Source organism: Setaria italica, chromosome VIII, assembly GCF_000263155.2.
Source record: "Setaria italica strain Yugu1 chromosome VIII, Setaria_italica_v2.0, whole genome shotgun sequence".
NCBI classification, from domain to species: domain Eukaryota; kingdom Viridiplantae; phylum Streptophyta; class Magnoliopsida; order Poales; family Poaceae; genus Setaria; species Setaria italica.
This window is the reverse complement of record NC_028457.1, coordinates 30,348,217-30,360,574: the sequence shown is the minus strand read 5'-3', so window position 1 is coordinate 30,360,574 and position 12,358 is coordinate 30,348,217. Positions and strand designations below refer to the sequence as shown.

Below are 12,358 nucleotides of genomic sequence, written 5' to 3'. Positions count from 1 at the left end.
CTGATTAGACATCGACTTTGCCGTCATCTCCTGAACTCATGCAGACAGATCATCCTGCCCAAGTGCCCATCCGTCCAATGCGTCGACGTGACGTGACAACGCATCGCAACCGAGCTTTACATGCAGTCACCAAATCGGCAAAGCGTCAGCCAACGACTGGACCAAACAATGCAGCTAGGGCCCAAGGGGTACAGATCAGAAATATGTTGTGGCAACTGGAAAACGAGTGAATGCGGTCGCGGGTCACCCAATCTACAAATCAAATGTCTCTTTCCGATAAAAAGAGACTACGATGAGCGTGTTTGGAACACGGGAATTTTCACATCCACGCTTAACGTGACGTGTAACAGTTGCACGTATCTTGTAGGGCTAGTTTGGCAGTCTAGTTCCCCGCAGGGAATCTGACCTTTTTCGCGCACTGGCAGCCCACGCGGAATAGTTCCATGCAGTGTCAGGCTTGTGTGTTTGGCAACCTGCTAAACGAGGGACTTAAACTCAACCAAACATAATTACCCCGCCCACCCTAGAGACATCAGGTGGCCTTCCCCGCCTCCCCATCGTCTCCTCCACTTGACGACTCGCGCGAGCGAGAGGCGCCGCCCGCTCCTGCAGCAAGCTTCCGCCGCCGCCGAAGCTCCTAGCTCCCTCGACCTCCTCCTAGAACCACAGTTATTAGGACCGGACCGGACCGGCGGTCCGACCGGTAAAAGACCGAACCAGAGCCTCGACCGGTTCGGTCCGCCTAAAAGATCGGATAAGCAATCGAACCGGGAAAAACCGGTTGAACCGGTGGTTTTTAGTAAGAAACCGGTATAAAATCCGACAAGAAACCGGTACAAACCGGAGAAAACCGAGCGCAAGGAGCCAGCAAGGGAAAAATCAGCGCACAGGGAAGAAAATGGGAGGAAAATGGCGTGACTGGGGTTCGAACCCCCACCCTTGATAGCAACCATCAGGCTGCAGCTGTGTTTGTGATTTTGGTTGATAAGTTACCGTATTTGTATCGTATTGAACCGATGGTTCAACCGGTTGAACCAATCAAACCACGAACCAAGAGCTCGATCGATTCATTATCCGGTCCGATCCTAATAACTATGCCTAGAACCAGGCCCAGGTGCGCCTCGTCCACCCCTTCTCCCCATCTCATCCAAATTTGAATCCTCCCCTTCCCCGTCTCATCTCCCTTTCCTTGCTAGGGTTCTGCTCCGGCGACAGCTAAGTTCCACAGCGGCGAACTTGCTAGATCCGCAGGCGTAGCTCCCTCCTCTCAACTAGGCCGTAGTCTCCTCCCCGCTCTAGCATCCGCCGTGAAAGCGCTGCCGCAGGCCCGCATCACCACTACAGACTGCGTGGCTGAGCCTTCTTTTGCTGGTAAGGAACCATATCTTCTTAAATAGGTTGTTCTTTCTTTTGGCTAGGACTAAAGGGGTCTTTAGTCACAGGTGCATGACCCAGACTAAAGAACCTCCTTTCGTCTCAAAAATTTATCCTGGATAAATTTTCGGTATCTTTGAGCCCTACCAACTGGGATTAATGCCGCGTTTTCTACCAGTGATGCGCACGTGCGCTCATGGGCCACTACCGGACCACATGGGCCGGGTGTCACGTATATTGAGGGAAAATGTTAGGGCTATTTGTTGACACATGTCCATCCCTAGAGATGACCTATTTGGAGCGTCCTATTTGGAGCGTTGAAGGTTCAAATTATTTTCAGTCCCGTATGAAGTTAATTACGTTCCGTGAGGAAAAATTTTGCGATAACATTTTGGTTTCTGAATGGAGACGTGCCATGTGGATCGTTGTTAACGTAAAGTCAGACGTATTTGGAGGGAGAAAAATTAGAGAAGCAGCACTGTTAACATAAGCGTGAGAGCTCAACGTCTGGGTAACCTCCTCCCAGTTGTGTTCCAAAGCCGGAAAAAAAAAATCCTGTGAGCTAATGCAGAGAAATCATGCATCATCCTGCCCAAGATCCCATCCATCGAGTCCACTTCACTTTCCACCCGACGTGACAATGCAACGAAGAGCGTGTGTCAGCAGTTGGGCAGGCCCGTGTAGTCGTAGGCGTTCAGAATTTGTCACGGTCAATTGCGGTAACCGGAAAAAAGAAGCAGCATATCCGTAAGTTTTAAGCCTTGATCCGTGATATAAAAAGGAAAAAGTCCGATCCTGGAGAACATGGAAAATTTCTTTGAACCGTCGGTGCATTTTTTTTTAAAAAAAAAAGAGAACGTGCCTTGTCAGTGCGTTTTATGAGCTAGCCATTCCTGATGTTTGAAAAGTAGAAATCCCTTAAAAGGTGCATTGTTCATAAAATACGAATGTGAAATTTCTACTACTAAACAAGGGTTTGGAGCGTATTGATGCTAACCGGCAACGTTTGATTAGCACATGGTTTGGTTTTTCCTCTCTTTTGTTTTTTTTAAAAATCTTTTTTGCGGGGATCAATTGAATAAAGAAATCGGACAGGGGCCCCCTTTGCGATCAACGGGTCAGGGCAGGCGATCTCTGTGGCCCTCTTGTAGCTAGCTGCGGGCACTGGCAGCCACGCAGCACGCGACAGGCAAGCCGTGCGTGTCAAGGACTCAGGGTCAAGCAGGCTAGGCATGAGCGTTGACGGTGATGACGTGGCCTGCCCCTTTTCCGTTTGACCGTGGACCCCCTGCTTTTGCAGCGTCGGACGACTGACCTCCAGCGAGGAAACATTCCGATCGACGAGCCCAACGATGACCCTGCCATAAAGTTTGATGGGGGATCTTTGTCTTAGTGGATCCAAATATGTGTTACAATAACAATAAAAAGATAATTCTACGAGTAAAGTGATCAATAAAACCATTCTTTACTCTATGGAATATCTAAGCATTAACATAAGTGTAACCAAGAACCTAAATGGCATAAGCATAAAGTGGTCAGTAATGCTTTTCCTTAATACCGAAGATCCATCTAACTAAAGTATACGTCGTGGACCGGTTCAAACCAGCACATGTACTTTCCCTAGGCATGCATTGGTGTTCTTACTCCTCCTTTTTTAAAGTGTAAAATGCCCTCTTTTTTCACCATCAACCGTTCACAAGTTAATGTGATTTTGTTAGAAACAAAGTAGCATATCACCATCATTATCCTTGCAAAGCTTACCAACGAAGCAATTTTATTATTCCTGCCGTGCATGCGTGACCAAACCAGAGGTCAACTAATATACTACTAGAAGGTTTTCCCAAACTATACTATGTATATAGGGTCAATTCAGGAGCATCAAGGGGAACCTCCCTTTCTTTTTCTTTGGCATGAGACAGTGACATGTGGGATACACTTGGCGCCTGGGGATCAACCAAATTAAAAAGGACTTGGTTATGCTAACTCTTTTTGAAATTAATCTAAAAAACTAGCGATATAATTTTTGTACATTCACTTGCTTTTACAAATATACGAGCATAGAGTAAACTTTTTATGCCAAAATTTAAGTCCTCTAACATTTATACTTTTTCTTAGCCGGAAATCGCTAGCAATCGGAGCACTTACAAAAGTCAGGGGCACCCTCAACAAGAGGAGAGTCCATTAACTGTATATTCTTGCAAAGCACGTTATCACCAGTCAAAAGTAAAAAAAAAAGTTGTTACACCTAAATAAAATGAAATGCTCTTATTGTTGCCAATAAATGAGAGCGCATCTCTTGACCTCTCTTCTTCCCTACGTGTAGTAGTGTTCTCTCTTCTCACATTTATACTTGACAAATGACAAAGGCCAACTTATATTTTTTCTTTTAGAAAAATAGAGTAAAGAAGCTGACGATTACACACATACACATAGGAACAACATATACTAAATTTACTGAAGGCTTGTTACTGTGTAAATATTGAATTTCTTTCTTGCCAACAATATAGAGGAACCAGTTAGGCACTTGGGCATTCCACCATAGTACAAACTTCAAACTCATACTCATATGAATTAAGAGGGAACATGTGAAAACTAGTAAAACACATGGATTTGATATGAAGTATGAACACAAGTGAAATACTAAATGATGAAGAATTCTGCAGGAGGTAGCACTAGTGACAAAGGGCGAAAATACAGAGGTTGGTATAGAAGCAATTAAGGGTTCTTGTTATTTTCTTCACAAGGTTTGGCCTAGGCAGCTGAGCCATTAATAAAAAAGTGTGAGAGTAAGAATGTTCCTCGAACTTTCTACACGAATAGTTGCATGTAATGTTCTTTGCATTATCAAAAATTTTGTATCTTAATGTAAGTATGAGGAACTAACCAATCAATTTCCGTTGCTATAAAAACCTACAACATTTCCGTTGCTATAAAAGCCTACAACTCTAATTAAGGAGTACGCATGGAACACATTTTCTCCCGTGTTAGGTGAAAGCTGTATAAAAGTTTGTACAAAATGAGAATAGCTTTGACCTAAAGTATACAACTTCCATCTCCATGTTAAATGTAAATCATCTTTCCACACGCGGAAATATTCCATCTTTTATTTGGCAATTCATTACTATTTAAACACTGCATATTAAAATATACTAAGAAATCCTGAAAGTTAAGATGACAAGAAACCACAAACCGTTCCTTCTTCATGCAAACGCACCGTGTCGTTACATACCTTTCGGCGCATCTCTCGACCTATTTCTCTCTTCGACTATATAAAACTACAGGAAACTATAAGGAAATAAGGATAGAAATGTCCATTGTATTTAAGAAGAGAGAAGGGATACAGATAGACACGGGAGGCGCAGCGAAGAGTCCAAGGTGGTAAGCACCGGCACCACCTGAGGAAACGCACCCCCTCTTTCCATCTCCTTCCCTTCCAAGCCTCCGCCTCCGCCTCCGCCTCCGCCTCCTAAAATCTCAATCGCCTCCCCGTTTCCTCCGACCTCCGCCGCCCCCACCGGATTCTCCGCGACTAGTTCCTCGGCCTAATCTCGAAGGGATTCCGGAATCACCCGTCGCGATCTCGCATTAAGGTACCAGACTCCCTGATGCTAGTGTTCTTTTTCCGCTGGTGATTTCGTTCGGCTTTACTGCTGGATCGGCTATCGGGTTAGATCGGTTAGTTCGTCGTTCCGATCGGTTTCGTCGAAAGGTTGGGTGTTTTATAGGTGGGGTTCCGTCGGTTCGCCTTCTTGGCAGGGGATTGCGGGTGATCGGGGGGGTTTTCTTGGGGTTTTGGCGCTTTCAAATCTTTGCGCCCTTTGGGTTGCGAGATGATGTCCCGGCTGTGGGATAGCTAGACTCCAATTCCCCTGCACTAGGCGAGGCTTTGGGTGAGCTCTGGGTTCTAGAATTGAGGATTATTTTTTTTCTACCCTGCTAGTGTTGTAATTTCGGTTTCCGTATGGATTGCTTGGAATATATTTGTGGAAGTGACAAGGAATAAAATTCTTCCCTTTTTTCGCTTTGCTCGATTACCGAAATTCAGTCTCAGTGCTGCGATACCGTGATCTGGGGACCGTTTAGTTGCAACAGATTTTGATTTACATGAACAGAATTTTCGGTTATCTAAATCACAATGGCTCATCTCTTCGGTTTGTTGAGGACTGGCTGTCTTGCGTAAAGCTATTTGTTCTGTTTCCATGTGGCGTTTGGCCTCATCTGCTTTTCTGTGGGTGCATTGGCTGTTTCAAGTATCCGAAAAGATCTGACTTTATTTATGTCTGTTTCATGGGAATTTCGTGATCACTGATTGCAACAATGGCTTGGTTGTGTTGTAGGGTCAGTAAAGGAACCTGCATTGTGTGATTGATTCGGCACCTTCTGTCAATAGCTGCCCATTTTGTTCGGCTGATTATCGTGTTTCTGACATGGAGGGATCACAGAGTAGTGAGGAAGCTTCAAGGTTCAGAGCTTTTGGCAACGGTGTCTCTGGTGCTGCCCAGGAGAGTGCTGGTGACAGGGAGCTCCATGATGTGGGGATTGCTTCTCAGGCTGCAGGGGCTTATCTGAATGGTAGAAGGTCATTCCCTTCCGAGTTTTCCATGTATGACACATCCGTGGATGGAAGCAATCAGCATTTTCAGGGTTTGTCTCACAGTGGCAGTCTGCATGATGAGCAGTCCCTTGCATCTGCTTTTGAGGGCATGACTCTCAGTCTCCAGGCTCGTACAAATGATCTGCCTACCAGCCATCACAATGTGGGGCTGACAAATGGACACTATCCATCTGGACATCTGGATGTTACCCTGAACCACATGCCTGCGACACGCCAAGATGATTCTCTGCCTCTACAGTTTAGTGCAGCACATGACAAGCAAAATTCTGATATTGAACACCGAGAACATGGTTATGGGTTTCCACCGCACTTGGGGAAATTTTCAAGAACTTCTGCGCTGCAAAGTTTCAATAGCAATTTTGGTGTTACTTACCACCCATCAACTGCATCTGCTTCACCCTTCCAGCAACAATGTTATGTTGATGGGCAATCTCAGATGTACAGGCCCAATGATCAGAATGTTAGCTCAAACTTCATATGGCCGCATGATATCGGTGTACAACCATACTCTATTATCCAACCACATTATGTCTGTCCACAAATGCAACAAGTTTCTGGTTTTGATGTTTATCAACATAGAAGCAATGAGCATGCTGCAGTTTGCACTCCTGCAAATGTCCCATCCTCGCATATTGGAACACCAAATTCTCATGGGCTGGAAAATGGGTATCCTTACTTCAATGTTGCTGCTTTTCAGAAGAGGTATAGTAACCGGCTGAATAATGCATTCACAGATGGCTTCCCCAGTACATCTTACTCTGAAAGTTCATGTGGCAGTGGTGATTTTCGCCATTTTCAGCAAGCTGAAAGGTTTTTCCGTCCATCTGGACAAGGTTTTTCGCATCATCAGCAAACAGATAACCTAGTTCATTCATATGGACTAGGTTTGTCGCACCATCAGACATCTGGTAGATTCAACATAGTAAGTTATCCAGAAAGGACCCTGCCCAGTCATGATGTTGGAAATTCAACTGGAGTTATCAAGTTTTCTCCCTCAGTTAATGGCTATGCTGATATGGATCACAGGATTAATGGTTATGGTCATGACCATCTTGGCATTCAGAGTAATAATCCCATGCTCCAGTTATTGTCCCCAAAAACTGAGCTGACAGTTGATGAAGTTGTTGGAAGAATATGTATCCTGGCAAAGGATCAGAATGCCTGCCACTTTCTGCTGAAAATGTTAACAGAAGGCACTCAAGAGGATGCTGATAAAGTCTTCTATGAAATAATTGATCATATTGGTGAACTTATTGTGGATCCAGTTGCCAACTGTTTGGTGCAGAAGATTCTTGGAATCAATGACCGAAGGATGTGCATAATTTGTGAAATCACCAAAGCACCTGCAGAGCTTATTAAAGTTTGTTGCAACCCGCATGGGTATGAACATAATCTGATCTTTGTTGTTTCAGCACTAATATTATTGCTTTCATTACTTATCTTTTAGAGATAAAATTTCAGGACTCGTGTAATGCAAAAGGTCATAGAGACTATAAATACCACAGAGGCTTCGATGGTTGTGACTGCATTGAGCCACGGAATAGTGCGTTTGATGACAGATACTAATGGAAACCATGTTGTGAACCGCTGCTTGGATACATTCTTACCTGAGCACAGGGCGGTAAGCTGTCTGCTACATCATATGATTTAGCTGATATTCTTTTGTGCATTTGGACATTATTAAGCATATGCATGTTGGTTGTATAAGTTCTGGTGTGTTTCAAAATATCTCTTAAAATAATATTGTACCAGATAATTTTTTTACTCAATGTAATGTATCCAACATTAGAGAATGTGTATCCCACAGCTGAAATTTTCCAGCAGAGAATATTAGTGTAGGTAAAAACTCGCATATATGACTCTCCAAGCAATGCATCGATTCATTAACAATCCAGCCTGCATTTTAACACCCAGTTTGGATGCCTGTTTAACTGTTGCAGTTCATTATTGAGGCTGCTGCATCACGCTATCTTCAACTAGCAAGGGATCGTCATGGCTGTTGTGTCCTTCAGAAATGTATTGAACATTCAAATGACGAACAGAGGAACGATTTGTTGAGCAAGATTACATCCAGTGCCCTTAGGCTTTCAGAAGATCAGTATGGGTATGCTCGCTATCGTTCCATCTTAACTCTATTTTCATCTAACTATGCCCTTTGCATAATACATGCTATAATTCGGCAGGAACTATGTTATTCAGTTTATTCTTGGCCTCAAAATTGAATGGGCAACAGCCAGAGTAGTGGATGAGCTGGCGGGTCACATTGGACATTTGTCTATGCAAAAGAGCGGTAGCCACGTTGTGGAGCATTGCATAATGCAGGCACCACAGCTGATGTCTGATAGGATTGTCAACGAACTCAAGAATGATCCTCGATTGCTGCAGATCATAATTCATGAGTATGGGAACTATGTGATTCAAACAGTACTTAGACATTGCCAGGTAAAGATTCCACCTCACCCTCAGCCAAAAGAATTCCATATGCAATCCTTACTCAAGGGTTGTTTAATCAGCAGGGTGAACGGCATGTTGCCTTTGTCGAAGCTATCAGACCGCACGCTGCTACACTGCGGAGCAACATGTATGGGAAGAGGGTTCTCTCAACGACATACTTGAAGAACAAGCACCACCGATTTGGCTTCTGTTAACCTGCCATTTTTGCCAAATGCATCCTCAGGGACAGCCAGAATCTTACAGATATAATGTATCTTCGCAAAAAAATTGCTTGGGGGGGAGCATTCACCCTCTTTAGTGTGTCCCAATATGTAGAACTAGTAGGGTTTCATCTGGCTGTAATGGTGATTCGTTATTTGCCAGGATCGTTTTCAGTATGTAGTTTATTGTACCCCTGTCAAACTGTAGTATCGGTAACATCATGTAATGTGCTAGTTGTATTATCTGGTAAAATTTAAAGTGGTAAAATATATGTTGGTGTTGTGTTTTCGAAAATTCAACTGAGTCTTTACCTGTTCTTTGGTCCATCAGACAAAGATGTAGCATCCTGTCATGTTTTTTAGCGTCTTATGCACTTCTTCTTGTAACCCGAAGTTAAGTTAGCTTCTTCCTGCTTCGGGTTTGTAATGTGCTAGTTGTATTATCTGGTAAAAGCTGAAGTGGTACAATATAGTTTGGCGTTATGTTTTAGAGGAATGCAACTGAGTCTTTACCTGTTCTTTGGGCCATCAGATAAAGATGTAGCATCCTGTCATGTTTTTTAGCGTGCTTATGCACTTCATCTTGTAACCCGAAGTTAAGTTAGCTTTTTTCTTTTGCGAATAAGTTAGCTTCTCCCTGCTTCGTTTCGTTGCAAATTTTGTTCATGCTCAGGATGATTAGCTTGAATCATACTTTGGCCTTTCATTGGAAACAATATAAAACTTGCCACTGTCAAAAAGAAACGCAGGAAGATTCCGATTTATATAGCATGATTTGAACATACTCTGCTCGAGTACCATAATCGTAACTTCATTTCAGAGAGTAAAGATTCGGTTTTATTGCAGGATTTGAATGTTACGCACTTACGCTTGAGTACCAACAATGTGACAGTCAGCTCTGCCAACACAAGCTAGAAAAAGCCAGGAAACATCTCCGGTCCATGATGGATTCGAGAACCAGCACAGTTCAATTCAACTTTTGAAAAGGATTCGAACTATACGCCCATGATCAGCACAAACACGGCCAGCTGGTAATTTGTTTCAATAGAGAATCCGAGTTTGACACATAAAAAGTTGCGAGTGCTCTGCTAACTTAACATCGGGTTACAAGAACATGAAAGCTTCCAATTCGGTAGAGCACAATGTGATGTTCAACACACATCAGACTCAAACTACACCTAGAATCTGCCTCGGCCTCTAAAGCCACCACGCCCTCCACCCCTGGGAGGTCCACCACGGCCCCTCGGTGGTCCTCTTCCACCACGGAATGAACCACCACGGCCTCGGCCACCACCTCTTCCACCACGGCCACCACCTCTTGGTGCTCCTTGAGATTGTCCCCTGCTTAAGTAAAAAGGAACAGGGTCAAATAACTCCTCATGATATCAGATTTAACTCCTGAAATATTAGAAAACTAGATGTCTAGATAGCAGTAAACATGTTTGTTTATCTTCACATATTCACTACATATTTTATCAGAAAGAACTTTCCTAAAATTAAAAACTCAATACAAAGAAGATTCAAATAAACTGGACTCTCTGCATCAGTTGGTAGCTCGGAAGCAGCATTAGATTCTTCAATGCAAGCTAGAGTTGCATACTAGAATTGTCAATTCCTTAACTTAATGATGATGCAATAGTTTAATTATTTCTTAATAGCCAGGTGAATGGAGCATAGAGCACCTTCACATAGAGTAGACAGTTTTTTTAAGATTTGATGCAAGCTAATTGAGTCCTAACACAAATTGTTTGAAGAAAGCTGTAAGTTGCGAACCTACCAACTTACTATCAAGTAAAAAAAAGAGTGCAACTGAATGGAATATTTTGGTTTGCTTTTTCAGAAAATGGAAAGCACGAGAAACATCAACAAATAGATCGACTCATACTTTGGTTGTGGCAGGAAGCGCGACAGAGGCAACAATTTCATGGGGTCAATGTAGAACTTGTCGCCTTCATTGTACGATGTTGCAATGATCCCTTCCATCATCTTCACAGAGAAATACTGTACATACAACAAAAACAGATTCAGCACAACAGTAGAAGCATAACTAGAGCAATACTCTGCAAAGCAACCAAGAGTTGTCTAGCTAGAACAACACTTCAGATCAAATATATGAGCCTATAGGCCTGAAATTAAGCATCAAAATTCAAAGCAGACTAATATTCAGACTATTCAATATTCAGAACAACGAATGTCTCCAAAAGGAACATCACCACGCTACATAAACCTATCCAAAAACCTAATCAATGCAACTAAAAGACCCTACAAGACTGAAAAACTGCAAACCGTACACTAAATCCTCACTGAACTAAATAATCACGCTCGTTCTCTCTAAGCAACGCAAAGCTTACAGCCTAAGTCAATACCGCTACTCCATAGTCCTACCTACACAAGGAACACGGCGCGACTTCGCAACTCTCACTGAGCAATAATATAAGGCTAAGATTTTTCAAGTTGGACAAGAGGATTAGTGGGCGGCGAGGGACGAGGAGGCGCTCACGGATTCGTTGATGGGGCCGAAGATCTCGTCAACCTTGCCGATCTGGGTCTTGTTCTGGAGGTAGATGGGCGCGTTGAAGTAGGGCACCTTCTCGTTCGTGAGCTTCGTCACCGCGTCCCCCTCGCAGGCGTGCAGGAACGTCGACACCTCTGCGGGCACAAGCACAGCAACACCACCACAACCAAAGTCAGCGAATCTTCACCACGAAACGAACCAAAACCTCAAGCTTTTCCGCGGAGAGTGGAGGAGAGAGAGCGAGGGCACGCACCGACGACCTCCGCGGGCGGGCCCTCGTCGCGGAACCCGCCGCCGCCGAACCGGCCCCCGCCACGGCCTCCGCCGCCGAACCGGCCGCCGCCGCCACCGCGGCCGCCACCACCGCCGAAGCGGCCGCCTCCGCCGCGCCCTCTCGGTGGCCGCATGGCGCGTGTGGTGTTCTCGGGCTCGGGGGGAGCTGGGTGGGAGGGAGCAGGTGGAGGATTTTGGCGGCGCGGGAAGGGAGGCGGCGGTGGGAGATGGGAGGGAGGGGGCGAGGGTTTATTAGGGTTTTAGGAGGGGAGGGGTGCGGGTTTTGGGGGTGGGGTGGGAGGCTGGCAGGTGGGCCCGGGGTGGAGGAGAAAGGGATGGCCGTCGGATCGGTGGTTCCGGTGGGGAGGGGACGAGTGGACGGCGATGCGGGCTCTGTTGCGCTTGGGCGCGTTTCAGCAGCTAAAAAGATATAGGGAAAAAGTCTATAAACGTGGAAATCAAATTTCGAAGATGAAATCGGATGAATGGATTCGAAGTTTATCGATGGCGTATATAAAAACGTGGAACCTGCAAGAACTTGCAGGTATTTTTTTCCAATAGAAATATCAAACCTCTATAGCTATATACCCCACTCGACTCTACCTTATACGCTAATTGAGTTCTTCACCAATCTTATACCTCATCGAGAAGACATTGAGCTAGGAAGATATTACTAGGGCTTAAGATTTTAAGTGGAAATTTCACTTCCTAACCTGCAGATGCAGGTGCAGTTATAGAAAAGTCAAGAGGAAGGTAAGGGTGTGTGGATGGTGGTAAAGCTAGCAGCAAGGACCCATTGGTTAGTTGTATGGGTGGTAGCGTGCGGTAGGTAGGGACAAATCTAAGGCTCCATACTTAGGTGTTGCAGGATGTGTCCATAGCGCAATATGGCGACAAGGTGCCACTATCGTATGATGGGGAAAATGT

General features: G+C 44.6%; 2 protein-coding genes across 3 annotated transcripts; one reads left to right on the top strand and one right to left on the bottom strand.

Annotated features, from left to right (window-relative positions):
* Nucleotides 1-4,741: 4,741 nt before the first annotated feature.
* On the top strand, nucleotides 4,742-8,932 carry LOC101783325 (putative pumilio homolog 13). 2 transcript variants are annotated; one of them, XM_004979479.3, is made up of 6 exons: nucleotides 4,742-4,964; nucleotides 5,712-7,369; nucleotides 7,451-7,610; nucleotides 7,930-8,093; nucleotides 8,173-8,431; nucleotides 8,506-8,932. In XM_004979479.3, the coding sequence occupies exons 2-6, from the start codon at nucleotides 5,802-5,804 to the stop codon at nucleotides 8,635-8,637; spliced, it is 2,283 nt and encodes a 760-aa protein (XP_004979536.1). In that variant the 5' UTR covers nucleotides 4,742-4,964; nucleotides 5,712-5,801; the 3' UTR covers nucleotides 8,638-8,932. The 2 variants fall into 2 exon arrangements, with proteins under 2 accessions (XP_004979536.1, XP_004979535.1); XM_004979478.3 differs by having other exon boundaries at nucleotides 8,503-8,932.
* A 707-nt stretch (nucleotides 8,933-9,639) lies between these two features.
* LOC101783998 (putative H/ACA ribonucleoprotein complex subunit 1-like protein 1) lies at nucleotides 9,640-11,666 on the bottom strand. Its single transcript, XM_004979480.3, has 4 exons — nucleotides 11,412-11,666; nucleotides 11,144-11,292; nucleotides 10,529-10,644; nucleotides 9,640-9,984 (listed from the first exon to the last, which is right to left on the bottom strand). The coding sequence occupies exons 1-4, from the start codon at nucleotides 11,563-11,565 to the stop codon at nucleotides 9,822-9,824; spliced, it is 582 nt and encodes a 193-aa protein (XP_004979537.1). The 5' UTR covers nucleotides 11,566-11,666; the 3' UTR covers nucleotides 9,640-9,821.
* Between the last annotated feature and the right edge of the window lie 692 nt (nucleotides 11,667-12,358).

What these genes read in the sequence shown, in the direction of transcription:
- LOC101783325 (XM_004979478.3), top strand. Translation starts at nt 5,802, where the DNA reads ATGGAGGGATCACAGAGTAGTGAGGAAGCTTCAAGGTTCAGAGCTTTT. An exon ending in TCTTACCTGAGCACAGGGCG is followed by an intron (nt 7,611 to 7,929) that starts GTAAGCTGTCTG and finishes TAACTGTTGCAG; the next exon opens with TTCATTATTGAGGCTGCTGC. An exon ending in CTTTCAGAAGATCAGTATGG is followed by an intron (nt 8,094 to 8,172) that starts GTATGCTCGCTA and finishes ATAATTCGGCAG; the next exon opens with GAACTATGTTATTCAGTTTA.
- LOC101783998 (XM_004979480.3), bottom strand. Translation starts at nt 11,565, where the DNA reads ATGCGGCCACCGAGAGGGCGCGGCGGAGGCGGCCGCTTCGGCGGTGGT. An exon ending in CCCGCCCGCGGAGGTCGTCG is followed by an intron (nt 11,293 to 11,411) that starts GTGCGTGCCCTC and finishes TTGTGCCCGCAG; the next exon opens with AGGTGTCGACGTTCCTGCAC. An exon ending in TCGGCCCCATCAACGAATCC is followed by an intron (nt 10,645 to 11,143) that starts GTGAGCGCCTCC and finishes TTGTATGTACAG; the next exon opens with TATTTCTCTGTGAAGATGAT.